At 28.6% G+C, this 27,839-nt stretch overlaps 1 protein-coding gene across 1 annotated transcript in view; it reads left to right on the top strand.

Moving 5' to 3' along the window:
- pav (kinesin family member pavarotti) overlaps positions 1-26,558 on the top strand; it is a 78,416-nt gene extending 51,858 nt beyond the window's left edge. Inside the window, exons 13-15 of the mRNA XM_075371470.1 lie at positions 5,664-5,915; positions 20,388-20,624; positions 25,241-26,558. Coding sequence (XP_075227585.1) covers positions 5,664-5,915; positions 20,388-20,603 — 468 coding nt within the window. The 3' untranslated portion in view covers positions 20,604-20,624; positions 25,241-26,558. The remainder of the gene's footprint in view (positions 1-5,663; positions 5,916-20,387; positions 20,625-25,240) is intronic.
- Positions 26,559-27,839: the final 1,281 nt, after the last annotated feature.

Genomic DNA, 27,839 nt, shown 5'->3' with positions numbered 1-27,839 from the left:
ATTTTGACTTTACTTAATTTTTGTGGTAAGCAAAATTAATTGATTATTTCAAATACTGTCAGTTACAGTTAATTATATTACTCTTGAACCGATTATATTTTACTTTAATTAATGAGAAATGTGACTGTCTTACAACCATTTGTTTTACAGATTGCAATTATTTATTATTTGTCCTAAAGAATATTCTATAATGTTTTTAGGGGTTTTGATTTAAATAATTTTTTAAATCATATTTAAAATATATTATTCTATTCAAATTTATAAATGTATGAAATAAAATGTAAAATTCATAAATGTAAGAAATCGATTCGGTTTTAATAGTAAATGTGTAATACACGAGCAGTATTTTAATCTGATTATTATTTTGATAAATACATTGATATATTAAGTGGTTTTTTTAAGTACAGACTAATGAGCTTTTATTGTATATGTAATAATAACTCTAAACTATATATAAACCAAGAGCTAAGCCGAACAGTTGTTAAAATGAATTTGTAAACGGAAAACTCTTAAAACCTACTTACAAAAAAAAATCTAAAATGATATAATTTATTAAACAATTGATTTAATCATTAAACAACGATAATTTTAAGTTGCAGATGATCTTTAGCAGAATATATGAAACATAAAAATTGTAAAAGAAATCCCCTAAAAAAATTAAAAACCAATACACAAAATCATTATAGAAGAGTATTTCCACTTGTGTCTTTAAATAAAAACATTGTTTTCTGCAAAAAACCAGTAAGTTAGTTTACTGTTTCACATTTTATTGTTTTTATCTGTTTTAGTGTCTGAAGACCAAGTGACACTAGAGTTGCTTTGTCTTAGATTAATGTTATAAATCAGGCCCTGTGAACAGAATGAAGGTGCCACTTTATAGGGTTGAATACATTTAAGTACATTTGGTTCATTAATGAAGGCGACAGGAAACCACTTCATTACTCATTCTCATTAGTAATCTTGGTATTGGAATTGTTATTTTTGGAGTAACTAAGTTATTGTTTTTTGAGTGGCCTGCAACTCGTGTCAGGTCACTTAAAATGATTATAGTTATTGCACCTAATAGATATTTATAAATTTTTTATGCTTTTATGGCAATTCAAATAAATTATATACATTCTAAACTATTACTAGATTTTTATACGTAATATTTTCGTTGAACCATAATGTACTATTGTACTTAAAATCTTGTTTTCAAATTCTTTTATTTGATATCCCATTTAGAAACAGAATTGTATGTACTGTTTACTATTATGTTTTTGTCAAATCATACATCCGCTTTTGCAATTCAGACTAGTTGTTTAATTTTCCTCCTGAAAATTATTGCAGCTGTTTTGTAGTAGTTACAGGAGTATAAACATCTAAACATGTAAGCGTCTTGCAGGTAATGTACTCGTGTAAGATTTAAAAAAAATTTTATAGAGTACCATCTTTTGCATTAAGGAAATTAATATTGAAAGTTAAGCTTGTATTCCCACTTTTTTCGGTAATTCAAGATCTACTTTTTATTGTAATCGTACCTGAAGTAGTTATTCTATAAATTTGACAGTTATAGTTAGGGTGTGCTTTTATAAAAAAATGGCCTTCGTTCATGAAATTTGCATTCGCTTGCAGGTGAAGCTGTTTTCAGGATTGCCATCCTAAATGGTCCATTTCTTGAATGACAACAATAACAGTTGTTATTGTTAATATTGCAGTTATAACTACTTTTTTTGTATTTAATTTTCTGTTAATTGAAAACATTTTTGAAGCGATTCTGTATTTCAGATTCCCATCTTAATTTATGTTTTAACTTAATTACTTCTTGCTAAATTTATTTATTTTTACTAAAATTAATTAAATTTTTAACATTTTATTACTTATTTCTGTTTCTTTTTTGTGTTTTTGTTTAGTACTTTTCTTATCTGTTCTTTAGTATGAGTAATTTTATTTTAATATAAAAAAGAAACCAATAACCGAATTACATTTTAAAATAGTTTTAGGTGTTTACTTCCTGTCATTGAAATAACATTTTGAAGTGAAGTAAAATATTATGTTACTGAGACTGAGTTGAGAAACTTTAGGAGTTTATCTAACCTGAAATAACATGTTTAATAAAACTGCATGTTTATTTTCTGAGTACTTCTCATGAAACATAAATGTTATTTTTTTTTAACTGTAATGCATTTGTTGTTTAGTAAAGTAGTTTTATGTATTTTATTTATATTTACGAGGTGTGTTCAAAAAGTAATGAGAATTTTTTAATTTTGCGTTGATTTATTAATTTATTAGTGTGATTCTCAGGATTTTTTTGTTGTTATATTGGTAAACATGTCTGAAAAGGATCTTTACATTTTTAGCCGTATTGGATGTTTAGTCTGTTGTCATCTGTCAAAAAGGATAGCACATGTTTTGGTTCAGTTGGCGATTTTTAATTTATATAAATAATGGATCAGAGAATTTGTATTAAATTTTGGTATAAGAATGGAATAAATTATAGCAATTTTAAAAAAATGTTAAATATTGCTTTTGGTGAGTCTACTATGAGTAAAACAAGGGTTTAAGAGTGGTATAAGCGTTTCCAAGAAGGTTGTGAAGACGAAGTTGTTGAGTGCCCCGAATGCCCCAGCACATCAACAACCAATAAAAACGTGGAAAAAGTGTAAGAAATGATTATGAATGATCGCTGAATCACAATCAGAGAAGTCACTGATGATGTAAAATGATGAATAAATAAAATTCTTTCCAAAAAACAAAAATTCTTGATACTTTTTGAACACACCGTGTATATGTGGCCTTTACATGAGATCAGTTTTGTTGTAATTTTATAATTTATTCTTTGTTTAATTTATTTTATTAACAAATAAAAGCTAACCGGTTAAAGTTTCTTTTTAATACATTCTATACTTGTCAGATTTGGAATAGATATACAAGTTCTCAAGATTCATGAATCTGTTTAGGATACAGCGTGTTAAATAAATATTTTAAGCATAATCTGTTATCCATATCACAATGATTTTGATTTACTAAATATGTATGTAAAAAAATTTATTTATTTTTCTTTTGTAAAGAAGTTCCATCCCTATTCGGAAATATACCATATTTGCTTGAGTACATGTCGACCCTGAATATAGGTTGGCCCCCTGTAATTTTAAATTTAATTTTCAGGAAAAAAGTTGGTAGAATTTTTTTCTCCACCAAATAAAATCTTATTACCAATAAGAAGTTACTTTTGAAATTTATCATTTATAATTACATAATACTATACATACTTTTTATTTACTATTGTATTATAATATACATACTTCCTTAAATTTTATATCTAAATAATATCAAAAAAAAATGCAGAATTGCATATAAGATTTTTAGTAAGACATATTTTAAAAGAAATAATCATGATTGCAATTTCTAAATTTTTATTTAAATTGTTTTTTCTAAATTTTCATGGAAAAAATGGAATAAAAAAATTCACTACTTCACAAAAATTCATTCACAATCATGATCACTTGAATTAATGCTTACATCATCACTTCTGCCATCTGAAAATAAAATGTTTTTATTATTTGATTTTTTCTCCCGCAGAATATCATCTTCAGTTTTATTTAACACGCTGCTGATACAGTGTTTTTTAAATCCTTGTCCAATACTATCTGGTGTTATTGAGTTCCATGACTTTAATAATCTACTCACACAACATGCTTGCAGAAGGTTTTTATTCCTCCAGTAGGAGTTAGCTTTTGAATATTAGATTGTGGATTCCAGTATTCTTTGGTGGTTGGATTTCAATTAACCATACATCTCAGAAATGGTTGACCTGAAACTGCATAAGACTACACTTCATTTACTTTCATATGGATCATCCTCTGAAGTAGTACTTTATGGTGGTTCCAGAGGCTAAACAGAAAACGAGAGTAGGAGTTAGCTAACAACTTGCTCTTTGCATCCAACAAATATAATATTTTGTTAATATTATCTTTAAAAGGCTTGGTCGCTACATTCAAAACCTCTAACTGTGAAGTCATACCATCAGGTATTACAAAAAAAAAAAAAAATATATATATATATATATATATATATAAATATCCATGTCGGGATTTTTTACTTCCAGTTTTACATTTTCAGTTAAATGACTCCTGAATGCATCTAACATTAACATGGATTGCTGTTACCTAAGACCTTAGTTTCTGGATCATACCGTTTAATGCCAATCTTTGTGAAATATTCATCCATCCAACCGTTTTCATTAGTTAGGTACTTTTATTAATAATAATAGGTAGTAATAATGACTGAAGGTTATTATTATATTACTATAAACATAAACTGTAGTAAATTCCCCATCTTGAATGTAGAAATGAAAATAAACTATGAAACAACTTAAAAGCATGGTCGATTCCAGATGAAAGTTGGCCCCACATTTAGATCGACCCTATTACAGGTGAAACCTCTATTTTATGGGAAAAAATATCGGAAAAAACCTGACCTTTATTCAGGCAAATATGGTACTTCTGGACCCCCTTCCAATTTCAGTAGCAAACAACTTCATTTATTATTCAACATGAGTATGTAAACAATTTTCCTGATTTTTTTTTTAGACTCCTAGTATTTGAATATGTAAATTGTTCACTGGAAACATTGAAACAGTATTCTGCTTCTTCTTACCGGATGTGATAAATGATTTTTTAGGTGCATTTACATTCACATTATTAGTCCTTTCACACCAGCAGTTTAATTAATTAATTAATTTTTTACTGTGTAAGTTTTTTTCTTAAAATGAATATGCCGTTTAGGTAGGTTCATGCGGAAAAAAGCATATCAGAAAATTAAGGGCATACTGGTTTTTGTTACCTAACCACTGAGACAAATATACTGTTTCACATCAGCATAACAAGCTCATTGACATACAAATGATCTTCAGCAAATGAAAACTTTCAATTTCATCAAAGTTTGTCTACTTCCTCTTGTACAACAAATATTTAAAAAAACTCTCTTTTATAACAAATGTATTATCTTTATTCAGTAAACAAAAATTTGTGTAATGCAATTGTCAAATTTTGTTTTGACAAATTTTTTTTTCTTAACTTTTGATAATCAGGATCTGGGTTCAGAATCTAGGAGTACCATGACGGTCTGGAGAAAAACATTTTATTTGCCTTAATTACCCAATCTTCTGGTCTTCTTTTGGGTTAGTTGTTCTCTCCCTTCATTCTTCCATCTTTATTCATGTGCTTTTCTTCCGTGGGTGTTTACCATTGCATTGGGTTAATAATTATGTGATCTGTGACTTGATTTGACTACTGGTGAAATAGCAGCTTTCTATGTGGGTAGGGGACATTTTCCTGCTTGCAAAAAAAAGAAAAGAAATTTATTTTATTTTTGTTAGTAAATGTATGGAATAGATAAACTGAAAGTATGCATTCATGCACCCTTTCTATTTATGTGAATGTGATGAAAAAATTTATGCTCATTTTTGTTCAAAAGACATGATGAATATTGTTTACATATTACAAAGATAAGGATCTGTGAAAATAGTTTTTCTCTTGATGTTGTCTCATCTTTTCTTTTCTTTTTTAAATTCTGTGTGTAGTATTGGTTAATTACATACTGTGATATTTTGACTTTTAAAAAAAAGGCAATAATAGAAGCTTATACAATTAATAATATTCTTAAATTATTTTGTACCGCAGCCAAAAACAGTTGCTGTCTCAAAACTACGATACAGGAGGTCTCGTTCAGCAGGTGGTAATGATTACTGGCTGGATCACCGTCCATTGGGTGATATAGCGATCAAAAATATAATGCAACCTGTAATGAAACGTCGTAAATCTATTACCGAATTAAAAGATGTTAATGATGTTGTGAAATCTAAAACATCAAAATATTGCCTGACAACACAGACTGTTGATTCTGATGGTGATCTTGAAACATGTTTGTACAAGGTATTTATTGTAGATAATTGTTTTGTTCTAATAGCATGATTCTCTCTTCCTCAATGTAATTATCTTGTTCATTCTTTTTAAGCTGTACCCTAAACCCTTTGTTAATTCATTATCCTCCTTAATTCTTCTAATTCTTTTTTCTTTTGTCACCTGGACATGTTGAAACATGTCCAGGTTTGCATTTAGCTCTAATTAATTAATGTTTGTATAAGATTTAGCTTATATAAGATTATGTATTATTATATTAGCTTCTATAAGATTATTTAGTGTGTGCTTTAGTAGGAAAGGGAAATCATCTTCATATTATAATTTTATGCTGTCCAACAATTAACATTCAGTAAAGTTTTATCATTTTTCTTGCGTCTTTGTTATAAATATTTGGAAAAGATATAATTTTCTTTCGGAAAAGGCATGTAATTACTGATATTGTGTGTATTTGAAATATGTAAAAAAAGAAAATTCATTAATTATGAGATTTAGAACAATTCACTTTTTAAATGCATGATAAGTTTGCTCTATAGAAATTTATAGGTAAATGTGGGAAGTGTGTGGTAATGAATTTGTTATGATTGATTCAAGTGTGAGAAATTGGTGTTGTTTACGGTAAGTTGTTCAAGATCTTTCTGGGTAGTTTTCTTTTGACTGAGTGATTGATTGATTGAAGAAAATAAAAAAATTCAGTATGCGCCAAGGTATACAGTACTGGAGCTATTATTCTGTATTATTTTTATTTCTATAGTATAAATGTTTAAAATGTGCGCCACCGTGCTGTAGGCATTGTTCATAACGGTCATGCAGATTTTCAAACATATTCTGAAACACAGGTTGCCGGTGAATGGACATGTGCATGAGTACTGGATATATTTTGGCATATACCATATATCTGATTTTCACAAAATTATTTTAAAACAATCACAACAGTCTGGTATACAGTAACTACCCAAATCGAGTGGTAAAAATAAAATATTTTGTGTTCTATTTCTTCATTCATTCTTTTCTCAAAATGGATTTTCATCACGTAACAGTTTCATCCATTGATTAGTTGAAGCAAAGTATCAATAATGAAATTATCAATTATTGAATACAGTAAATGTATTCTGTAAAACATTTTTATAAAACAGGTTTATTAAAAACTGCCTGAAGAAGATAAAAGAAAAATGATGAGAAAATCTTGAAATTTTTTGATTGATTTAAGTGTGAGAGAGCAAATTTAATCATATTATTAGCGATTGGAATGCAGATTCGTCACGAAGGTACTAATAGTAAATGCTAGTCAATCAAATTTCTCGAGTAGAAAACCTTGATTATTCCCAAATATAAATCTGTAAATTTACAAACTTACTGTGAAACTTTACTGGTTCCATCACATAGTAAAAATAAAAAAAAATAATGAAACCAATTATAGTTGAACGTATTTATTTCCTTTCTTGTCCATATCTGGTTGCAACAACTAGAACATTATTCATAAATTTGTTGGGTACATGTGTTCCATCATACAGCCCTGATTTGGTTTCCAGTGATTTTCATTTGTTTACTAAACTTAAAGAATTTTTAGGTTGTGTTATCTTTCTGGAGTGTTGATAGGGAGAGAAAGTGATCACTTTCAAGAAAAATAGCAGCTGATTTTTATAACGATTGAGTACAAAAACTGAATTGTAAAAGTTTCATCATTTAAGTATAATGATTATTAACATGAAGTAAATAGGTTTTTAGTAAATATTTAAAAAAATCTATTACTTGTTAGATCTAATTATTGTTATTTATTAAATTTATTTACGCATGATAATATTTTGCTTGCCAGGATTTATTTTATTTCTAGTATTTACATCTTTTACCTGCATCTCTAAATATATATTATTTTTAATTCTCATTGTGAAGATTTTTAATCTATATTCCAATTAAATTTTAATTTAATTGGAATATAGATTAAAAATCTATATTCCATATAGAGCCGTTTCTTCAGTAATTACTGAGAGCCAGATGGAAAGATTTCAAAGTGTAATTCCTGGAGTTTTGCAGCAATAATGTGTGGAAGTGCATTATCTTAGTGAAAGACCACTTTCTTTTTAGACAGATATGAACATTTAGCTTAAATAGTACTCTTCACTCGATCCAATGTGATGCATAATACTCTGAGGTGATGGTCCTCCCATATCCTCATAGACTATGAGTGTCGCACCACCAGAGTAAAAGAAAAACTATACCTGTGACTTTTTCTGCAGCTGTAACCATTATTGCTTTCTTCGGTGGACTTTCACTTGCTCTCTTCCTCTGTTTTTGGTTTTTGACTTGTATTGGTGGTTCATGTTTCATCTACTGTTGTAAAAGATCAATGAAACTCAGCGGACTCAAGTTTAAATAAATCTAAACACCCAAGAAGTGTTCAGCAAATATGTTTTTGGTCAGCTGTTAACAAGTTTTGTACCTGTGGGGCAGAAACCTTTTTTATACCCATAACATTATGTTTCTGGTGGACATAGTCCATTGAAATGTTTACTATATCACAAGCTTGCATATCTTCAGTCGGAGATCATTTAATGTGTGGATTTTCTTGATGATTTTGTCAGTTGTAGTGATTTGGATATCCCTGGCATTCATAACTTGAATAGATGTACAACTGCATTTAAATTAAGCGGCCCACTTTTTTACGAAGCGGCCCATCAAAAACGAAGGGGAAGAACCCTTTTAAGTGGAATTAATTTTTTTGTATGTCCATCAGGGTTAACCTTTTAAAATAAAATACTTTATAACAGCTGGAATTTCAGTTGTACCCTATTTTTTTATTTTTATAAAATATCAAACCTTGTTTACTTTATATCAATTTAAATTTTATTCTGTAAGATAGGATTTTATTTTTGTTTATCCCTGTTTTATGTACCTGTTTTTCAAAGTAATTTACGTATAACATTTGCATTCACTATAGATTAGATTTTTATATTTTGTTATTTTTAAAAAAATTACTCAAAAACCTTGTCCTTTTTTTTCTATATCTGTTAAAATGAATAATTAAAACATTTGTGTATGTCTTGCCCAGTAAAGATAGCCGATGTTAACGCTATGATAACATTTTCAAATAATACGTCACAACCAGCCGATAAACTATACATAAGAGTAGAAAGAGAACACGCAGAGGTATACATTTTTCATGGCTGCATTCAAGAGTTATTCAGAAAATTAGTTCTGTTTAAGCATTTTACATATTCCTGCCTACCACTTTTCACTTGTGGTGGATGTACCTCTTTATTCATTGGCAAGTCACAAAAGTCGTTATATTGAACTAAATTTATGTTTTTAGTTAATAGTTAAAATCAGGAAGTTAGTTGTATAGTCTTCTGATCACCTGATCAGCGATATGGATTATTTTTTGAACAGTAGCAGCACTGTTGGAAAGCTATTGCTAGATCTGTAAAGTTTATAGTGAAAATATGGGTAGTAGCATGGTCAGGAGGAGGCTGTATGAGCACTGAAGTTTAAAGAGGCAACCATCTTTGATGAATGACCACTGTGTTGAAACAACAAAACACTATAGATAATGATTCACAATTTCTGTGCTCTTTTTAGGGTTTTTTGAGCTTTCATAATCTGTGCTATGTGAAATTTTCATACCATTTTGAATAATCAAAAAGGGTTTGTATATCAGATGCCTAAATTTCCATAGTGCAAGAATTAGTCTGTTAACATTTGCTATGATTTTGATGACATGTTACTGGGAACATGTCATAATGTGACACATAGCACATGAAAACATGTGCTATGTGAAAATTTCACGTAGCACAGATTATGAAAGCTCAAAAAACCCTAAGAAGAGCACAGAAATTGCGAGTCGCATGACACTTAAGCATTTTCATTCGTTTCTGAATTGAAACAGTCCCTCACTTCTCGCATACTTCTGTAGCACGGAAGTATATTCAGGAAGATGATCCCAAAAGGAAGATCATGAATGTCATATTTTTGGAAAGCTGTAGTATTATTATTTTTTGGTGGAATTCATGGTCTATCTCAACAATAAATTAAACTACTTACTGTATAACCATTGAAAAGACATGTCATCTAGATAAAAAGTTGCTTGATGTTGAATTAAATTATGGCATTTTTATTGGTCCTTCTTAGTATTCAGTTGTACTGGTCGCTGTCTTATAAAAATGTCATCGTATTATTTGTATGGGAAAACTAATAACGATATATATGTTGATCTAAAATCTTTACAGTCTGTTGAAATCCTATTTCCTGCTGTCTTTGTTTCATCTGAATTACTTTGAATCGGTGGAGAATTATTTATTCAACTTATATATCTGACTATTTTGGTTGCATTCCCCCCCCCCCCCGATACATATCGATTTAAAACTGAGATTTAGTTGTTAATTGTTTAAGGTTATTTTACGGTGTACTTTATTTCTCATTATGTGATTTTTGGGGTTTTACTTTTTTGGCATCATAGCTCTAAAGCTCTGATGCAAAAAGGAAAGTATGATAATCAGTCAAATAATGGGGTATGGTTTTTTTTTAATTTCTCAATGTTTTGTGACCCAGGAATCCCAAAAAACAAAAGGGGGATAATGTTTTTACGTACACATGTATGTGGATTGATGTGTTTGAAGCGTAATAAATTTTGACTGGATAAACTGATTTTGTTGAAATTTTCTATAGAGACTTATATTTATGGGGCAGTTTGTTGATAAAATTTTGAGGTCAGTATTTTTGGGGGGGGCTAATTTCAAAATTTTGCAAACAACCCATCTTTATATGAAGTTCAGTACATGTATATGTGTTTATCTTATTATTAAAATTTATTTTAAAATCTTGTCTGAAAATTCTCCCTTCTAAAAAAAAGTTGAAAAAAGATATTTTTTAACCAAATTTATTTTATTACTTCCTATTCATAGTAGTATTGCAAGTGGCCAAAAAAAATAAAAAATACTTTGGGAGCAATGTTGGAGGTGGGGGAGCTGATTAAAGTTAAAAAAATTTTAATTTTTTAAAACTTTTTTTGTTTATTTTCATGCATTATCATTTTTCCACTATTTAAGAGTAAATAGCTAATACCAGGAAAGTACTCAATCAGCTAAGCCAGCTAATACAAATATGACAAAAACATACATTATGTGAAAGATACTGTCAGGAAGTACTGCGTATGAAAAAATCTCCATGTTGAAGGTTTAATAGTCTTAAAAGAATTTACTTTCTGGATTACTCTCACAGAGTAGCAGCCCTTTAGGAAAAATCTAGATGTGCTTTTACTCCTGTAATCTAGATCATCTATCTTGAATCATTTGTTTTATTTACCCGATGTTTTTATACGTCTATTTTATACATGTTATTTTTTGCAAAATGTGTTTTTGTGTCAATACACAAATTACTTATTAACCTTCTTTTTTCCTATAAACTTATTTAACATTTGGCTGTATTAGTTTTTTATATTTTGATTTATCATGATTTAAAAACCTTTTTTTTTCTTTCTAGGATTGATTCATTAAACTTTACTTGAAGAAATTGTTCAAAATCTATATAATAAAATGCGGTCAATTTCTGTATATGACATGAAAAAATTAGTTTTTGGATGGTGTAAACTGAAATACACATTATGTTTACTAATAATTTTTATGTTTTTGCTTTCATTTCTTTTTGTATTAGTATGTAGAATGGATGTATTTTATGAATGCTTGAACTTTACTTCTTGGTAGACTTTTTTTAATTTATTTTTATATTTTATGTCGCTGATGATATAATGAACATGAAATTAATTATTGCTAGTATTTATCAGTATGTGGAGACAGTTCATATGCACGATGTAGTTTTTTTTTTATAGAAGAGGCAGATTAATTTGTGCTTCACTTATTTGTCTCGATCTTGTTTTAATGTGTGTAAAATATGTTATGTATAAGCAGCACTAGTTAGAGATGCCTTCTCTGATAGTGATATTCATAATACAGTAAATCCCTACTAGAATAGAATGAAAATAACATTGAATATTACATACGGTATATTTTGGTGATTTCTGGCAGTATGGTATTCAACTATATATTTGGCTAAACAAAGTTGATAGTATCTGGGAAATTACTCCTCATTCCATCAAAGTAAGCCTGGTATGGGAAGCTTGTAGTTATTGAGAATAAAAAAAAGTAACGTTTCTTATTAGAATTATGTAATAACGTGTCGTAGATTTTTCATTTTTTGCAGGTCATTATGACTTTAGGTCGTCAGATTTTTATGCAGTTATAAAAGATCTAGATTTCTGTTATCAATCAAAAATTTTTTGTACTGTATAAGTCTGGATAACATTATACTATATGTTATGTTATTTGTGTAATTTTATTCCTTTTTCTAATTTTTCTGTTTTATTATAATTTCAACTTAATTTGTTTTTATGATATTTATATGTCATTCATGAGGGAATTTTTTTTTGTGGTACTTATTCATATACAGCAATTTCCATTATATATATTTTTTATTTACTGTACAAACTTGCAGAATAAACTTATTTTAACCAGATATAGTAATTTACATGACTGAAAATAATTGTCTGCTTTGCCTTTACTTAAAATAATTGTCGGCATTCTCTCTCTTAATTATGTCAAATTTCTTTGATCAGTATGCATTTTACGAACAAATTTAATAGAAAATAATTAAATCCTTTGCTGGAACTTTTTTTAAATTTACACTTGTAAGGGATCAGTTTCAAAAGATGTCAACAAATGAAATTAGATTTCAGCCAACTTTACTTGGTGGTTCTTTGAGAAAACCAAGTAACTATGTAATTCAGCTTGTTTGCTTATGTAAAATGAGATCACATACTTAAGTAACTTGCGATGTTTATAAAATCTTCAAGGTCAACTAGACAAAAAGGACTGTAAAAATATAGGAGTTAATTGTCTCAGTCACAAATATAATATAAATAAAGAAATGCGACGCTATGTTTGATTACAATAAATACATTAATAATAAATATGAGCTTCATAAAGTAATAACAATTATTGAATGATTGAGATAATTTATTAAGAAAAGAAAATTTTCTTTAGCATAAATTATACTAAAATATGGAATATACTAAAAACACAATTTCTAATGCACGATTAGGAGTATAAGATGTGCAATTGAAACTATATCTCATTTTATAAAATAATTTGTAATGAATTTGACATGAAACTGATTTCATGTCACAAGCTTATGTAGGTATTATATCAATTAGAAATTTAATTTTCATAGGGTGAATCTATAAGTATATGGTTGCCTTTTACAGTACACCTGCATAACTGAGATTCTTCTGTAAATTTCCCTCGGTGCAAAGTGTACATTTATTATCTTAAATCTGTAATAAAGAAATAAAAGAACAAAATTTTCTTGACTGCACAAAAACCTAATTTTTATATACAGATTTTCCTTTTCATGATTTAATAACCAAAATAAAATAGATCAAAATGATTTGTTTTTTATGACTGTATTGAAAAATTATGACCTAATCATTAATATAAAATTAATTTCCTGTGGTTCATTTTTTATCTTTTAAAAAATAATAGTCTCTTACTAATTTTTTGCAAAAATATTAAATATTTATATAATCTTAGCGAAAGTTTAAATATTGCTTCAGAGGACGAGATAAAATAGAATTTTGTAGCGTGTGAAAATGCCATGCCTGATCGGGATACGAACCCAGAACCTCCAGATGAAAGGCCGAGATATTACCACTCAAACCATGGAGACTGGTGGTTCATCAGTATTGAAACAAAAGAACAGTCCAACAGTAGATTAAACCAAATAGAGGAAAAGATTCAAACAAACTAATTTGAACAAAATGTTTATGGCCGCCACATATGAGGTCTGTAAAAGAGATTTGTTGGCAAAATTTATGAAGCCGGGTACGATGATAACCACAAATGTTTATTATGAAATGTTGCAAAGCTTAGAGAACGATACATAATAAATGGCAAGAGATGCTTACATAAGGGATTTTTTTTCTGCATGATAATGACAGCTGTTACTAGGACTATGAAGACTAAAAAAATTTAAGAGGCAAATTTTTAACCATCCCCATTATGCCCTGATTTGGCACCATCTGTTTTTCATCTGTTCACAAAATCGAAGAATTGGCTGAGTACTCAACACTTCAAAATCAATGATGAACAGATGTATACTTTGGTGATGCCATTCTTTGAAGAGGGAATAGACAAGTTAGTATTACAGTATACCAAGCGCTTGAATTTCAGCAGGGACTACGCCAAGAGGCATCAAAAAAAATTGATGAACCAATCCACGTCTCATCCTCAGTTACAGTACTATCAAGGAATTCACTTTCTTTATTCTGGTATTGTGAATCGGTGTTTATCATGAACAGAAGTAATATACTTATCATAAAAAAATAAATAATATACTGAAACATCATAAAAGAAATAATATACTTATAAAAATTATTTGTATAATTTTATATTAAAGTAATCATAAGAGAATGGTTTATGGGATTAATAAAATACTCTAATATTCATGGATTAAAATTGTATTAAAAAAAAGAAGAAATATATATATACATAAACTACTGCTCCCTATAAAGTGAGATCCCATTTGATTAACCCAAATCCTATTGTTATTTTTATAGGTCAGTTGTAATAATGAAGGCATGAAATAATATTGTTAACTTTATTTAATACAGAATGGTTTTTACTAAATCGGAGTATAGAACTTTTTCTATAACTCAGCACAATACTTTGGCGAAAGGCCCTTATCTTACTTTCATTGTAATTTTTAATAAATTATTAAACCATTTAAAAAAAATCTTTCTTCCAATTTGTTTAAAATATAAATAAAACATTGTTTTTATAGAAACAATATTATTTTGTTAAATAATACTAATTAAAAAGTTTATAAAATCCCATAATCTTTTTTCATCCTGTTTAATTTGTACATACATACATATTATCTATTCGAATAATTTTCATTAACTTATTTTTTATGCATGCTATCTTCATATATTCACCTTATTATTTCAGATGCATATATTTTAAATAATTAATAAGGACTTCAATCACATCTATTTTTTATATTATAATTAATTGTTATTATTTTATATTGCGGTTCTGATCTAGGTTTTCTTTTTGATTCATTCAAACAAATGCTATGAAATTTCCTATTTTTTTATATAGCCTTGAAGTTGCATACCCATGCATTCCTGACATGATCTGTATAAGATATTATGTACTGATCAAAATAGAAGATTTATTTAATGATGGGGATAATAAAAGAATTCAGGGGGAAGAGCTGGAAAGAAAGCTTTGGCTTTAACATGTGGTTAGAAAAAATTAGTTGAGGGCTATGTATGAATAAAAAACTGGTTTACATATTGTACTGCCTTTTTTTTTAAATGCACATGATTTATTATAATAAAAAACAAAACTGAAAAAATTTTAATTTTGTTAATTGAAATGATTCAGTTATGCACAATGAAATAATTGATTATTTTTTTGAAATTATCAGTAATTTTCTGTAAAAGAAGTAAAAAAAAAAAAAATCCACAAAGAAGTAATTAATTTGCTTTGGATGGTGATTCAGTCTATTGGGAGAATATGAAAATATTTGTATTATAAAAATATGAAGAGCTGTATGTTAAATCATTGTAGAAGACAAAAACATTTATTTCATAAGTCTTATTATAAAAGGTAATTGTGAAAGCATTTGGTTAGTAAAGCTTTAAAGTTTTAGCATTTTCAGAAAGATGGATAAAATTAAAGTTCCAGCTATTTACAATTTTTTTTTTTGTAAAAAACTGTTAACTCTGACAGACATGTAAAAAGAGTTAATTTCTCCACAAAGAATTCTTTCCCTTTGTTTTCAACAGTAAAAAAGTTAGCTGCTGAATTATTAAAAGTGGTTATACATCCGTTCAAACTATGAATGAAGTTATCACAAAAATCCACAATGCCACTTTAAATGATCTCAAACTGAAGGTATACAAGTTTGCAGATTTAGCAAATATCTTGATAGACCATTTTACATGTTTGTATATGAAAAAGCTTTCCGTTTCGTAGATTCCTCACTGGTTAACAGTTGACTAAAAATGCATTTGCATGAACACTTCTCGAGAGTGTTTTAGACTTATTTAAACATTTTATAACTGTTGATGAAACAAGATTTCACCTTTACATACCAGAGACCAAACAATGAGTGGGAGTAAGTAAAAGTGAATCAGAAAGCAAAAATGCTTCCATCTGCAGAAAAAGTAGTGCTATGGTTTATCAGATTCTCAAAGTTCACTGCTCGGAAAGACTACTTGGAAAAGGGCAGCATTGCCACCAGGGAGTATTACGCTTCTGTACTGGACTAATACTGTACCAGATGCAAGGTGATATGTTGAAAAAAAAAAAAATATATATCTGATAAATCTTGGGTTTTTTTTGTCTGGCAGAGGACTTTCTGAATGGTTCTAGTGTGTATGAAAAATAATATCATTTTTAGTGAAAAAATGATAATTAAAAAAAATATTATCAAATTTTCAGTGATATCTGAGCTTGATTGTCATTTATTCTCATGAATATTGAATCTTATCTTTAAGCTCATGCATATTTCTGTTGGTGAAATTTTAATCACAATGAAAATTATCCAGCTCTGTCAAATTGTGCAATCTTTGAGGCTAGTTGATATGATATCACCACTTTGTGAAAGAATTCTGCATCTGAATGTTTGTACTAATTCATTGTTTTGTTGGCTACATGACAAGTTAATCTTGTAATTGCATTTCTCCAAAATTTGATCAGCCAGTTCTGGCTACAAAAAAACTACCATTCTTTGGTAGTTTGTTATTTACTGGTAGTCTGATTGGTTCTGGTGTTGTTTAATGCTCTTTTCCAGTGGTCGTTAACCGTTTAAATTTTGACTTCCAGTCCATAAACCACACTAAATAGTGAAATTTTGTGGATTAATTGCCTGTTCATGGATTTTCATTTCCAGTATTAACAATTTTGCTTTCAGTGGGCTAGAAAGATGAATATGGCTTTCATCACTGAAAATGATTTTCTTGCAAAACCTTTGTCAGTTTCTTTGTTTTTTTAGTTTCCAATATACAATTCATCATAGACAGTGTATGATTGCTATGGTTTTTGCTAGCTTCAATTTCTGTGTCATGAAATCTTAAGTATGTGTAAAACCAAATCTTTTCTTAAAATTTTCCATATAGTTTCTGTACCATCTAATTGCTGTGAATAACATGGACTTGTTTATGGAGACGTTTACAGGTGAATTAACTCACTCTTGCATTCATACATTTTTCACAGTTCAAGTTTTCTTTCATTTTTGTAATACCCTTTGATTTGTTTTCTATGTTGGACAAATTAATGTGGTCTAAAAAAAATCAATAAGTTAGTGAAATCTATTTTTCATAAAACATTTATTTCTATATATTTTTAACAATATGAACAAGTTTTACTATGCTGCTTCATCACTAAAATTATAACTGCAAAGAAATAGCTATTTTGACGTACAAAAATCAAATAGAGCCACCATCAGGCAGCCACAACCTAACAATATTTTGTACATATTGGATATTTCATTGTAAATGATAGAACGTATGTGTTTGGTCTACCTGGTATTACAACTGTCTACAATGCTGAATTGTATGCCATAAAAATGACCTTGAATATCATAAAATCACATCACATCCTTGTAGCGATTTATATAGTCTCCAAGCTTTAGAAGATTTGCATTCCAGACATCCTATTGTCACATTAATATGTAATACAATCACTGAATTAAATCATTACAACACACAGGTGAATTTCTACTAGATGTGTTTCCCTAGCGATGTGGAAATCCTGACTAATGAATGTGTGAATTTCACTGCTAAACATCTTTCTTCACTCAAGTTACAACTACAGATTTCATTAATTCCATTAAACATACACTTTGAGGAAGCTGGCAAGAAGACTGCACTGATATAGTGGATACGTAAAAGACATAGTGTTACCATGGGACTCTTCAAGCAGGAAAATTTGCCGAGCAGAAGTGGTCTTGTGTCGATTGCGATTAGGACATACCAAAGCTACTCACAGACACCTGATGTGAGCAGAGAGTGCACCACTGTGTGTCTGATGATGCGACTGCTGCTTGACTGTGCACCACATCCTTGTGGACTGTACATACTATGCGACCTTGCGTCACAAATTTAAATTGCCAAGGGACATATGCGTGTCCTACGAAATGACAAGAATGTACTAGACACTGGGTATTGTTACTTCTAAAAAGAATTAATATACTTGATAAGATTTAACCTGTCAAAATTTTGTTATTCACGTTTCATGTATTCTAATTTTTATGTTTATTTTACTATTTCAATTTTATTCCTGTTATTATCTTAGTTATCATATGATGAAAACTAAGATAATTAGTAAAACTAAGGTTTTACTAATATTTTAATATCCGAGAAGAAGCCTCTTGTTTTTATTTTGACCCAGGCGATAACGCAAAAATGTTTTTGCAAAAAAAAGACTATGACAAATAGTTTAATAAAAAATTACATTACAATGAAGTTAACGACGGTTTCAGTTTTACTATACAGGACAGAGTAAAACTTTTAATTGACTGTATGATAGCATTTAAGTTAGAAAAAAATTAATTAACTTACATTGTGGAACCATAGCTGATATAGGTATTAAATCATTAATAATTTCATGTTTAAAAAAGGTAGAAATTGTTACTTGTGCCTGTTTTTGCGCTATGAGTTTACAAATTTCAGAAATTAAGTTCAGAATTTTATTTGAGTAATTATTATTTTCAAAATCAATGTCTCATCAATACTATGTTGAGGAATACAAATAAATATATAGTTATTTTTCTTTCAAGTAAAAACATAAAGTGAGCTCATATCTTGAATAAGTATATTATTTTTTCATGTAATTATATTACTAACATTTTCTGTATGCTTAATGTGATTCTAATAGAAAAATTTACTGCCTGCTTAAGTCTTCCAGTTGGATCAAATGCATCTTTCTCATGTTGCCATAAATAGATTTGATTATCTTGAGTAATCCAACTTTCATCTATATGAATTGCATATTTTTTTTACTGATTTGATGTGCCGGCCAATTATTTTATATTTTACACAATTTTTTAATATACTTAATCTATTCATATATTTGTGTATATATATTTATTTTTCATTCTTTACAGTTTTTACTTTCCAAACCTTTTCTATTACCAATATCAGTGATTAAGAAAGAAAATGCCATGACAGAGTGATAGCATCTCTGCCTTTCATCTGAAGGTCCCATGTTCATGTTCCTGTCAGGCAGCATTTTTTACATTCTACAAAATTCATTATCATCCATCAGTAACTGTTATCGGGCATCATTCTACTTCTCCTGTGTATTATAAATAAATAATATATTTTAATTATGTATTTTGTTTAATTTCCATCTAACTTTCCCATGAAGCAAAGATATTTACAGAAATACCATGAAATGTTAGATATCTAACATAACTTAGAGAAAAAAATAAAGTAATAAGTGGTAAAGTGAATTGAATAGTTATATTTTATTGATTTGAGGCAATTTGTTATACTGATGAGTAACTCTTTTACTTTCTGTCGGTGCTATAGGTGTTGAAGGGAAAGTATTGTAATTGGTCCAATTTGGGTGGGCGTATGCGGTTTTCACTGGATCTTGACTTTTTGACACCTAAGAAACCCAAAAAGACAGAATGGAAATTTTCCGGATGTTAATGTTTGTATTATGTGTGTTTGTGTTTTTGGTGTTGGCCTCGAAATCACCTTTTATCTTAAGAATACTGGATCAGTTTTGACCAACCTTGTGTCAGATTACTTCTGTATATTGGGCATTGATGCCATTAAATTTTCAACTTAAAAAGTGAAGGGGATGAGACTGTAGAGCAAGGTCACTCTCAGTATCTCAAGATTTTGGCTAATTAAAGTCTTATTTTTCTTAGGCACTTGTTTATAATTAAAAAATAATAATATTCACAATAAAATGTTTTTCAAAATCGCACCCCTACCCTGAAAAATGCTCTAAACTAGTGGCTAAGTGAGTATACCGCATCAGTAGTACTCCCTGTCACCACAAGGAGCATTATTGTAGCACTGACAGAGCTGTACAAAAATTGTTATATTTAAATATTTTTAATTAAGTTATGTTTGTTAGCTGAAAGTCCTACAACTGTGTTGTCAGCTTTTTTTATTGTTACAAGATACAGTCTTCGATTTCTTTACTTCATTTACCTTAAAACTTAATTGGTTAATACTTTATCAAACTGTAATAATCTTAACATTCTCCCACGACCTATTATTTTAAATCTGTTTTCTTTTCGGGTTTTGTGTTGTCCATGTCTTGCTACAACGTTGGAAAGGATTTCTTTTGTAATTATAAAATAATGTATTTTTAACTGTCTTTTATCATTGTTCACTATTTTTTAAAGACTGCTTTGACTATTTTCTACTTTTGTTATACATTATTTACCTTTGCTTGTATAATTCTGTTTAAGGCTGACATTTTACCAACAGCAGGTGGAGGTGCTCAAGTGTTATTTAATGATATGGAAATTGTACATCACAGATCACCACAACCATCACCTAATAAAAATAATGCTGATAAAGGAAAGAATTCACCACGATCAGGTCAGTTATCAACTCCAAGAGACGTTATTGAAGAACGTTGCGCTGTATCCATAGAAGGACATGCAAAACGATCTTTAATTTGAATCTTCTAGTAATTGACTATGGTAAAAATTATTTATTTTTTTCAGCATTTCTTAAATATGTTGTATAACTTAAATTAGTTTTGATTATTGTAATACATAAAAAATATGTGCAGTTACATAAATAATGCTTCAGGCTGATATTTTATTATTGATTTTTTTTTTAAGTTTGAAGTTATAAATGAAAAGAAAATAATTGCAGCAATAATAATAAAAAAAATATATAACATCAGGACAGTAATTCCCTGATTAATTCTTGGCTTATTATAGATTTTTGTGGTGATCCAACTGAAAAGAAATTATTATTTTTTATTATTGACAAGCCATAAATTAATAGCTTAATAAAATAAAGTAAAATAAATCTATTTATTTATTTATTTTATTTAAATAAGTAGATTGCTTTACACAGGTGGCTTGTTTTGTTTGTCCTGATTGTAAGATTTACAAATCAATGAAAATCTCAGTTACACACAATTGAACCCGTTACAGAAATGACAATTCAGTTTAATTTACTTTTTCCCTTGATGATATGATTTGTTAAGATATTTGTTAAATATCTTGTAGGAATTTTTAATGAATACCTTTTGCAGTGTTTATAAAGGAAACATTTCCAAGGAACTGGTAGAAGAAGCAAGTAAATCAGAACCTAATGCTGAATTAAAATGGATATGAATATTTTCTAAAACATCTGAATTAATCAATCAAAGACATCTTAAATATTTCTTAATCAGCAGATTCTCTTTTGAAAACAGTAGTTAACCTTCAACTGGTAAGATGACGTCAAAATGACGGTGTGCCTCTGGTCACTACGTGATTACCCCCACCCATGATGACACAACAAAACATGCTTTGCAGTAGGTACAATTAGATCGCTGTGCACTGAGAGCGGTTTTTTCTCAATCGAGTGTCTGATGTAAAACTGACGTGTGTTCACCATTTATGCAAGTATAATTTCCTTTTGTAAGTATTTTCCGGATTTTTGCTTAACTATAAATTTCTTTGCTTCCAGTTGTTTCAATTTTATTAGCGAATCGTATTAACTTTGTAATAAAAAAATGGATGTGTATGATCAGTGTAAAAATGGATGTGAATGTTCAGAATTTTGAAGAAGCAATTCTTCAGGAACTGGATGGATGGATGGGAAAGCAAGGATATTGATGAACCAATTAGCGGTCAAAATAGGAAAAAAGGTGCAAATGGTAATCAAGAATGGTCTACAGGTGGAAATTTAGAGGTGGTTGCAGTAGGAAATAAGGAACAGAGGCTGTTGATTGGAATGACTGTATTGTCAACGAACATGTTACAAATTCTGAGGTCAAAGTTTCAGGAGGTGGTGAAAATGAAGGGATTTATAAACATGGAGAAGTAGATGAAAACATTTAAGGTATTTAAGATGATGAATGAGGATGATGTGTATGAATGTAAATGAAGTACAGTTTTGAACAGTCTCAGTTCGACTGTCTCAAAAATGTGTGGTTAATTGAAACCCAACCACTAAAAAACATCAGTACCCACAATATAATACTCAATCGTCTAAAAGTAACTAAGCCTTTCCGATCATGAGTTGCCATCGTTGTTAGCGGTGCTATCAAGCAGAAAGATAAGGGATTAGTAGTAAGGCCATGCATGAAGTTAAAATTGTCTTCTTTGATTCAAGTCTTAAATCAACACTGTATACCTCATCTAAGATATAACAAATAAAACCCCCTACTATTATTTTTTGAGCCCATGGTATTTTTTGAATATTTATATAATACACATATTCAAAAAATAACAATTACTAAAATATAGTAACTGAAAACCTTAAAAAACTAATACCAATAGTTGTTTTTCATGGGATCTCGCATCATCAGTTTGTACACAATTCTATAACTACATCAAACAAATAACAAAAAAATAAAAAATAAACTTAAAAATTTAGAAAATATAAACGCACTAACAACCACAAAATTTATAACACAACTCCACTGCCATTATTGGAAATTTTTGGTGAAGTTTTCATTTTTTAATTTAATTAACACAATGGTCAATATGTTGATGTGTGTATGTATGTATATACATATATATATATATATATATATAGAGAGAGAGAGAGAGAGAGAGAGAGAGACGTTAGTTTCCTTTAAGGAAGCTTGTGTCTTGTTTGTGTATAATAAACATAATTATTTAGTGTGTATTTGATCTGATCGATTCAAAATTGTTTTTTTTATTAATGTACTACTTCCATCATGAGGAAAGATACCCTGATCTCCCAAGAAATTATGCACAGGATGAATGTCCACTACCTGGAGCTTGAAATTGAGTTTTGAAATGCTTTTTTGGATAGATGTATTTTTCTCATAAGCAGTTGTCCCTAGGTAGATTTTCCCCTTTTTTTACTATCTCCTTTCTACTGAACTTTGCTTTTACTGAGAATGTAGGGACTTGTAGATTTACTGTATCATTAGTATTTGTTTAATACAGTGGATGGTTCTGCTGATAGAACTTTTCCTCAGTGCCTAGTTGATGTTAAAAAAGTTTATGAGGTAAAATCTGGCATCCTTATTGACAGTTTTTTTTTTTTTTTTAGGTAATCAAATAAGCATTTGATTAGTTCAATGCTATATTATTCTCCTTACTGTTCTGTGCTAATTTTTTAACCTCAACATAATCATTATATCCTCAATCACTTATTTTACAAATCTTTGTCTTCCTCTATTATCAAATTAATTGAACTTTGGTGTCTTAATATATGTCCCATCAACGTAGTTCGTCTCTACAAGATTCTCCCTCAGATTTCCTTACTTTCCTATTTTTCTTAACACTTCTTCATTTCGTATTTTTGTATTGATTCATCTACTTTTCAACATTTTCCTTAAAATTACATTGATTTTTTGTTTTATTTTTTCATTTTTTTAAGGGCTATTCTTTTCCTTTTTGTTCTTATCAGTGTTTCACTAATATAAATCACTATACTCCACACAAATATTTTTAAGAATTTTTTTCTAATTCGTGGACCTTCATTTGCTTTCTACAGACTTCTTTCTACTTGAAAGCTTTCTGTGCTTTTAACAATCTGATTTTATTCTTTACCTTATACCATCTACCCTTTGTGATATTAATATATAGATAGTAAAATAATGTGGTATATTATTTTCCCTTATATTAAATCTAATTCCCAATTACCAACCTTTCAGTCGCATTTCATTTCTATTATCAATGAAATATGTGCAAATCCTTTATTCCCTGATTAAGTACTACTAAATGTTTGTAGATTGAATTTGTTTTTAGATGAACAGAGAAATTGTTCTTTCTACTTACATAATCAATAATAAAGTTTATCTGTGAGATTTGGTTGTGTGTCCATAGCGTTCATAAGTGTAAAGAAAGGCGACTATCCTAATAATCATGACCGGTTTGTAAGTTCTTATATTTGAAATTATGCGAGATCATGCTTTTTTTCAGGCATAACTAATTCATCACATTAAATTTAAAGCTTGTGTGAGGGAATACAGTATGAAACGTTTTGTACACAGGAGAAATGCCAAGCTAGGATTTGAATTCAGAATCTTCATTATTCCACCACGTACTTCTTGTCTTCTTCTTTATCTACCCTTCTTAGTGTTGGCCAACAATAAACATCCTAGATCCATTTCAATTCAAAGTTGGCACCTTTTATCCTGATTAATCTGTTCCGTATTTCTTTTATTACATTGAATATTATACAAACTTCATTCCGTGTAAATTATTAGTTTTATAATGGAACTATCTGCGAGAGGAGTTTCCTGTCACAGTTTTCCAGAATAAATGGATTTCAAAGTAAAATTTACGACCCTAAGGTTATAAAAATAGAGGTAGGTATTTATACCTCTAGTAGGTAGGTATCATCTCAGGGAGGTATTACTATTCCCTGAGATAAATAAGATTGACTAAACCATCAGGTTGCAAGGTAAAACTGAGAATAATAAAATCATCTCCTGCCCACAAATCATTTGCCGACTGGGTTTTCCTCCGGGATTATTACCCAAACCTTCCATCGGTTTTCTCTGCTTAGCAGGTGCACCTCATAATAATATACATGATATAATGCATTAACCTGCTTGAGGTGAACCTGCTAAGCAGGTTAATGCATTATATTGTGTATATTATGAGCTATTTTCCCATCATTTTTCTTACATTGTAACCAGTGTGTTGTTCAATATATAGAAATATACATTATGTGATTGGGATATATCATCTTTATTCTTATTTATTTTACTTATTCCTTATCTATAAATTTGCTTAAATGTTGATATTCCTTTCCAATGATTTGTCAAAAAAAATGCTGAATCTTCTGCATCTCCATATAACATGTATAACAAATAACATATCTCCACATAACATATGTGGTCAAATAATTTTTTATTAGCACCTGAATTATTTTGTTTAATCTTCATGTATTTAAATTTATAATTAATTATATATTTCATGACGCTTGCTCTGACCAAGTTTTTCTCACAATTTCTCTTGATTCATCATTGCAGGTGCTTGGGGAGTTTATCTGTGGAGTAGCATCGCTCATTATCAAAGCATAATTTATTTTACGTTCTGATAAGAATAAAGTATTTATCCATATTAAATTTTGTTATAGTTTTTAATAAAGTTATTTTTTTATGTTTCAGAATTTATATGCTGATGCTGTTTATTCCTGAATGAAATATGTTTTTGAGAAAATGTTTGAATGTTTTTTCTCATAATTTTGATGTATTTATTGTAGCATTTTATTGTTAAATGAAACACTAGGAAAAGTGCATTTATTATTAATAAGAAAAAATGAAAACATTTCTTTTAGTAGTTTAACGTAAACATAATGTTAAGGATGTTTATATTTTTTTATTAATTTAAAAAAAAACCATGACTAATTTATTTTTAGATCTGTTTTGTTAAATGCTTATTTTTTTAAAGTAATATATTATTTAGAGGTACAGTCAAATGAATTTCAGAAAATTTAATTAAAACATGGTAGAGATTAATATTAAACTAGAATTTTTAGTATGGCTCCACACAAAAATACTAGCTAATTAATAAGGTACCTTTACTATTTAAAAAAAAAATTTGTCATAGAATTATGGGTAAAAGTTTAATTTTGAAACGTATAATCCCTATAAAAGTATATCTAAAATAGAAAAAAATATTTTAATTATATTTTACTTTTCCAGTTTAGTAGAGTACATCATGATACATTTTTCTTCAGCTTCACATCACTCCCTTTCAAATCCATTAATGTATTTGTTAGAGTCCTCTGTATCATTAAAAAAAAGCTCTTGAAAGATAGCTGTTATTCTTCGATGTGTTACTACTGTATAACATCAGTTACTTTCATTTTTTTTAAAAGCATCTTGCCATGTTTGAATAATAAAAGTTGTACTTTTACATATAGAACGGTCAAAATCTACTTGTGCAAATTTTTTATTCTTTATTAAAAGAATTTTGAAACTCTATTTATTAATAATTAATTCTTCTATAATAAGAATTATACCAAGATAATGAAACAAGTCATTTACTTTACCGTATTGTCTCGTTTATTTCTCTTGAAGAATGCTATACTCAGAATCTTGAGTTTAGCTCTGAATAAAGAACTGGTTTTGGAAATTAAACTTTCATTTTCCAATAGTAAAAGCCACTTGCTTTTACTGTTATAATAAAAATGAAGCTAAATTCCTTGACACCAAATTTTTAACAACTGATTGTAGGATTTTATTTTAATTTACATTTAATTACTTTTCTTAAAAATTTCATACTAATTATATTATTAACCTATTTACATTCTGTAACTTCATTAATTGGTGTTTTTTTTCTTTTAAGTTTTGAATGAGAACACATTTCCTAACCATGAGTACAAAATTCTGTTATATAAACTATTGTATAATTTTCTGATATGTAAATACATACATTTGACTGGACCAAATTTTTGAATCTCTTTATAATTCTGTTTTTAAATGAAATTACTTATTCTCTCTCATTATTTAGTAGTTGATAGCTGTTATCTTATTTTTTACACATTGTCTTATTTTAATACATCACCTTGAATTTTGTTTTTTTGCATTATTACAAGCTTTTATAATTTTCTTCATAAGATTTTTAAAAAAAAATGTATGAGTTTTTACGATTTAAAGTTGAAAAACTAATCTTTATGTATTTTCTTCTTTTGTTACATTTTTTGATTAGAATTATTTTTAAAAAGCTGTTAAACCTTGTACCTGCTTTAAAAATTTTGCTCTGGTTTTTTTTCTGTTTTTTGTTATTTGTAGATTAAGTTCACCAAAGGTATTTTATGTAGATGTGCAGATAATACTGTTTATGTTCAATAATAGGGGCAGCATTTTACACTTTATCACATGATTTTATATCTTAATGTTTGATTAGAACATTTTTTTTTATTGGAAGGCCACTATTAAACAACTGTGCACCACTTGTTCATTACTATTACAAATATAACAGATCGTTATTTAAAGAATGTTTGGTGACCCCCAACAACTTTAGTAGAACTTTTAATTTTTAATACATTTTAAATTTTAGTGATATTTCTTTTGAAATATCTATTACAATAGTATTACTAATTGAGGTATTTATAACAAAAGAGAAACCGTTTGTTTAACTGGATTTTCAAAAACAAAATAATCATTAGAAGGAAAAAATACTTCACTTAGGTTATCATATTGTATAATTAAACTGATATTTGTTACTACACTCCAGCATAAGCCTAAATAGTGCCCACTTATATCATTACTTTATTATTTACATTTGAAGAGTTTGTTCATACCATAAATGTGTTATTACATTTGTAATAACACAGTTGTATTATATTCAGTTTAATTATATGTATGCATTTTCTAACGGAATGATCTGATAATCTAGTAAGCGTTTAATAAATAAATTCAGATACTTTTTTGTTATGCTTATAAAAATGTTATATAAAGATATGGCTTTATCTTATAAGATATAAAGTTGACTACCATTGGTCAGCACTGACAGGGAGATAATTGTAGTTAGTGTAGTCAAGTATATTAATTTGATAAAACACTATGAGAAGAATGTTGATTATAGGAAGAGTAGTTAAAAATCTTATAGAATAGAAATATAGTGTTGAGGAAGTTCTCAATTTTTTAAGTTTCTAAGTTCTTTTTTAATCTGAAAACAGCACATAATGATTTGTTTTATTGAATTAAATTTTTATTTCTTTACTTATTTCAGATTTGTTGGCCTGCTTCTTAGTTGGCC

The sequence above is a fragment of the Lycorma delicatula genome, chromosome 7, assembly GCF_047948215.1.
Source record: "Lycorma delicatula isolate Av1 chromosome 7, ASM4794821v1, whole genome shotgun sequence".
Taxonomy (NCBI): Eukaryota; Metazoa; Arthropoda; class Insecta; order Hemiptera; family Fulgoridae; genus Lycorma; species Lycorma delicatula.
Note: the sequence above shows the minus strand (reverse complement) of the source record. Positions and strands in the feature narration are given on the sequence as shown.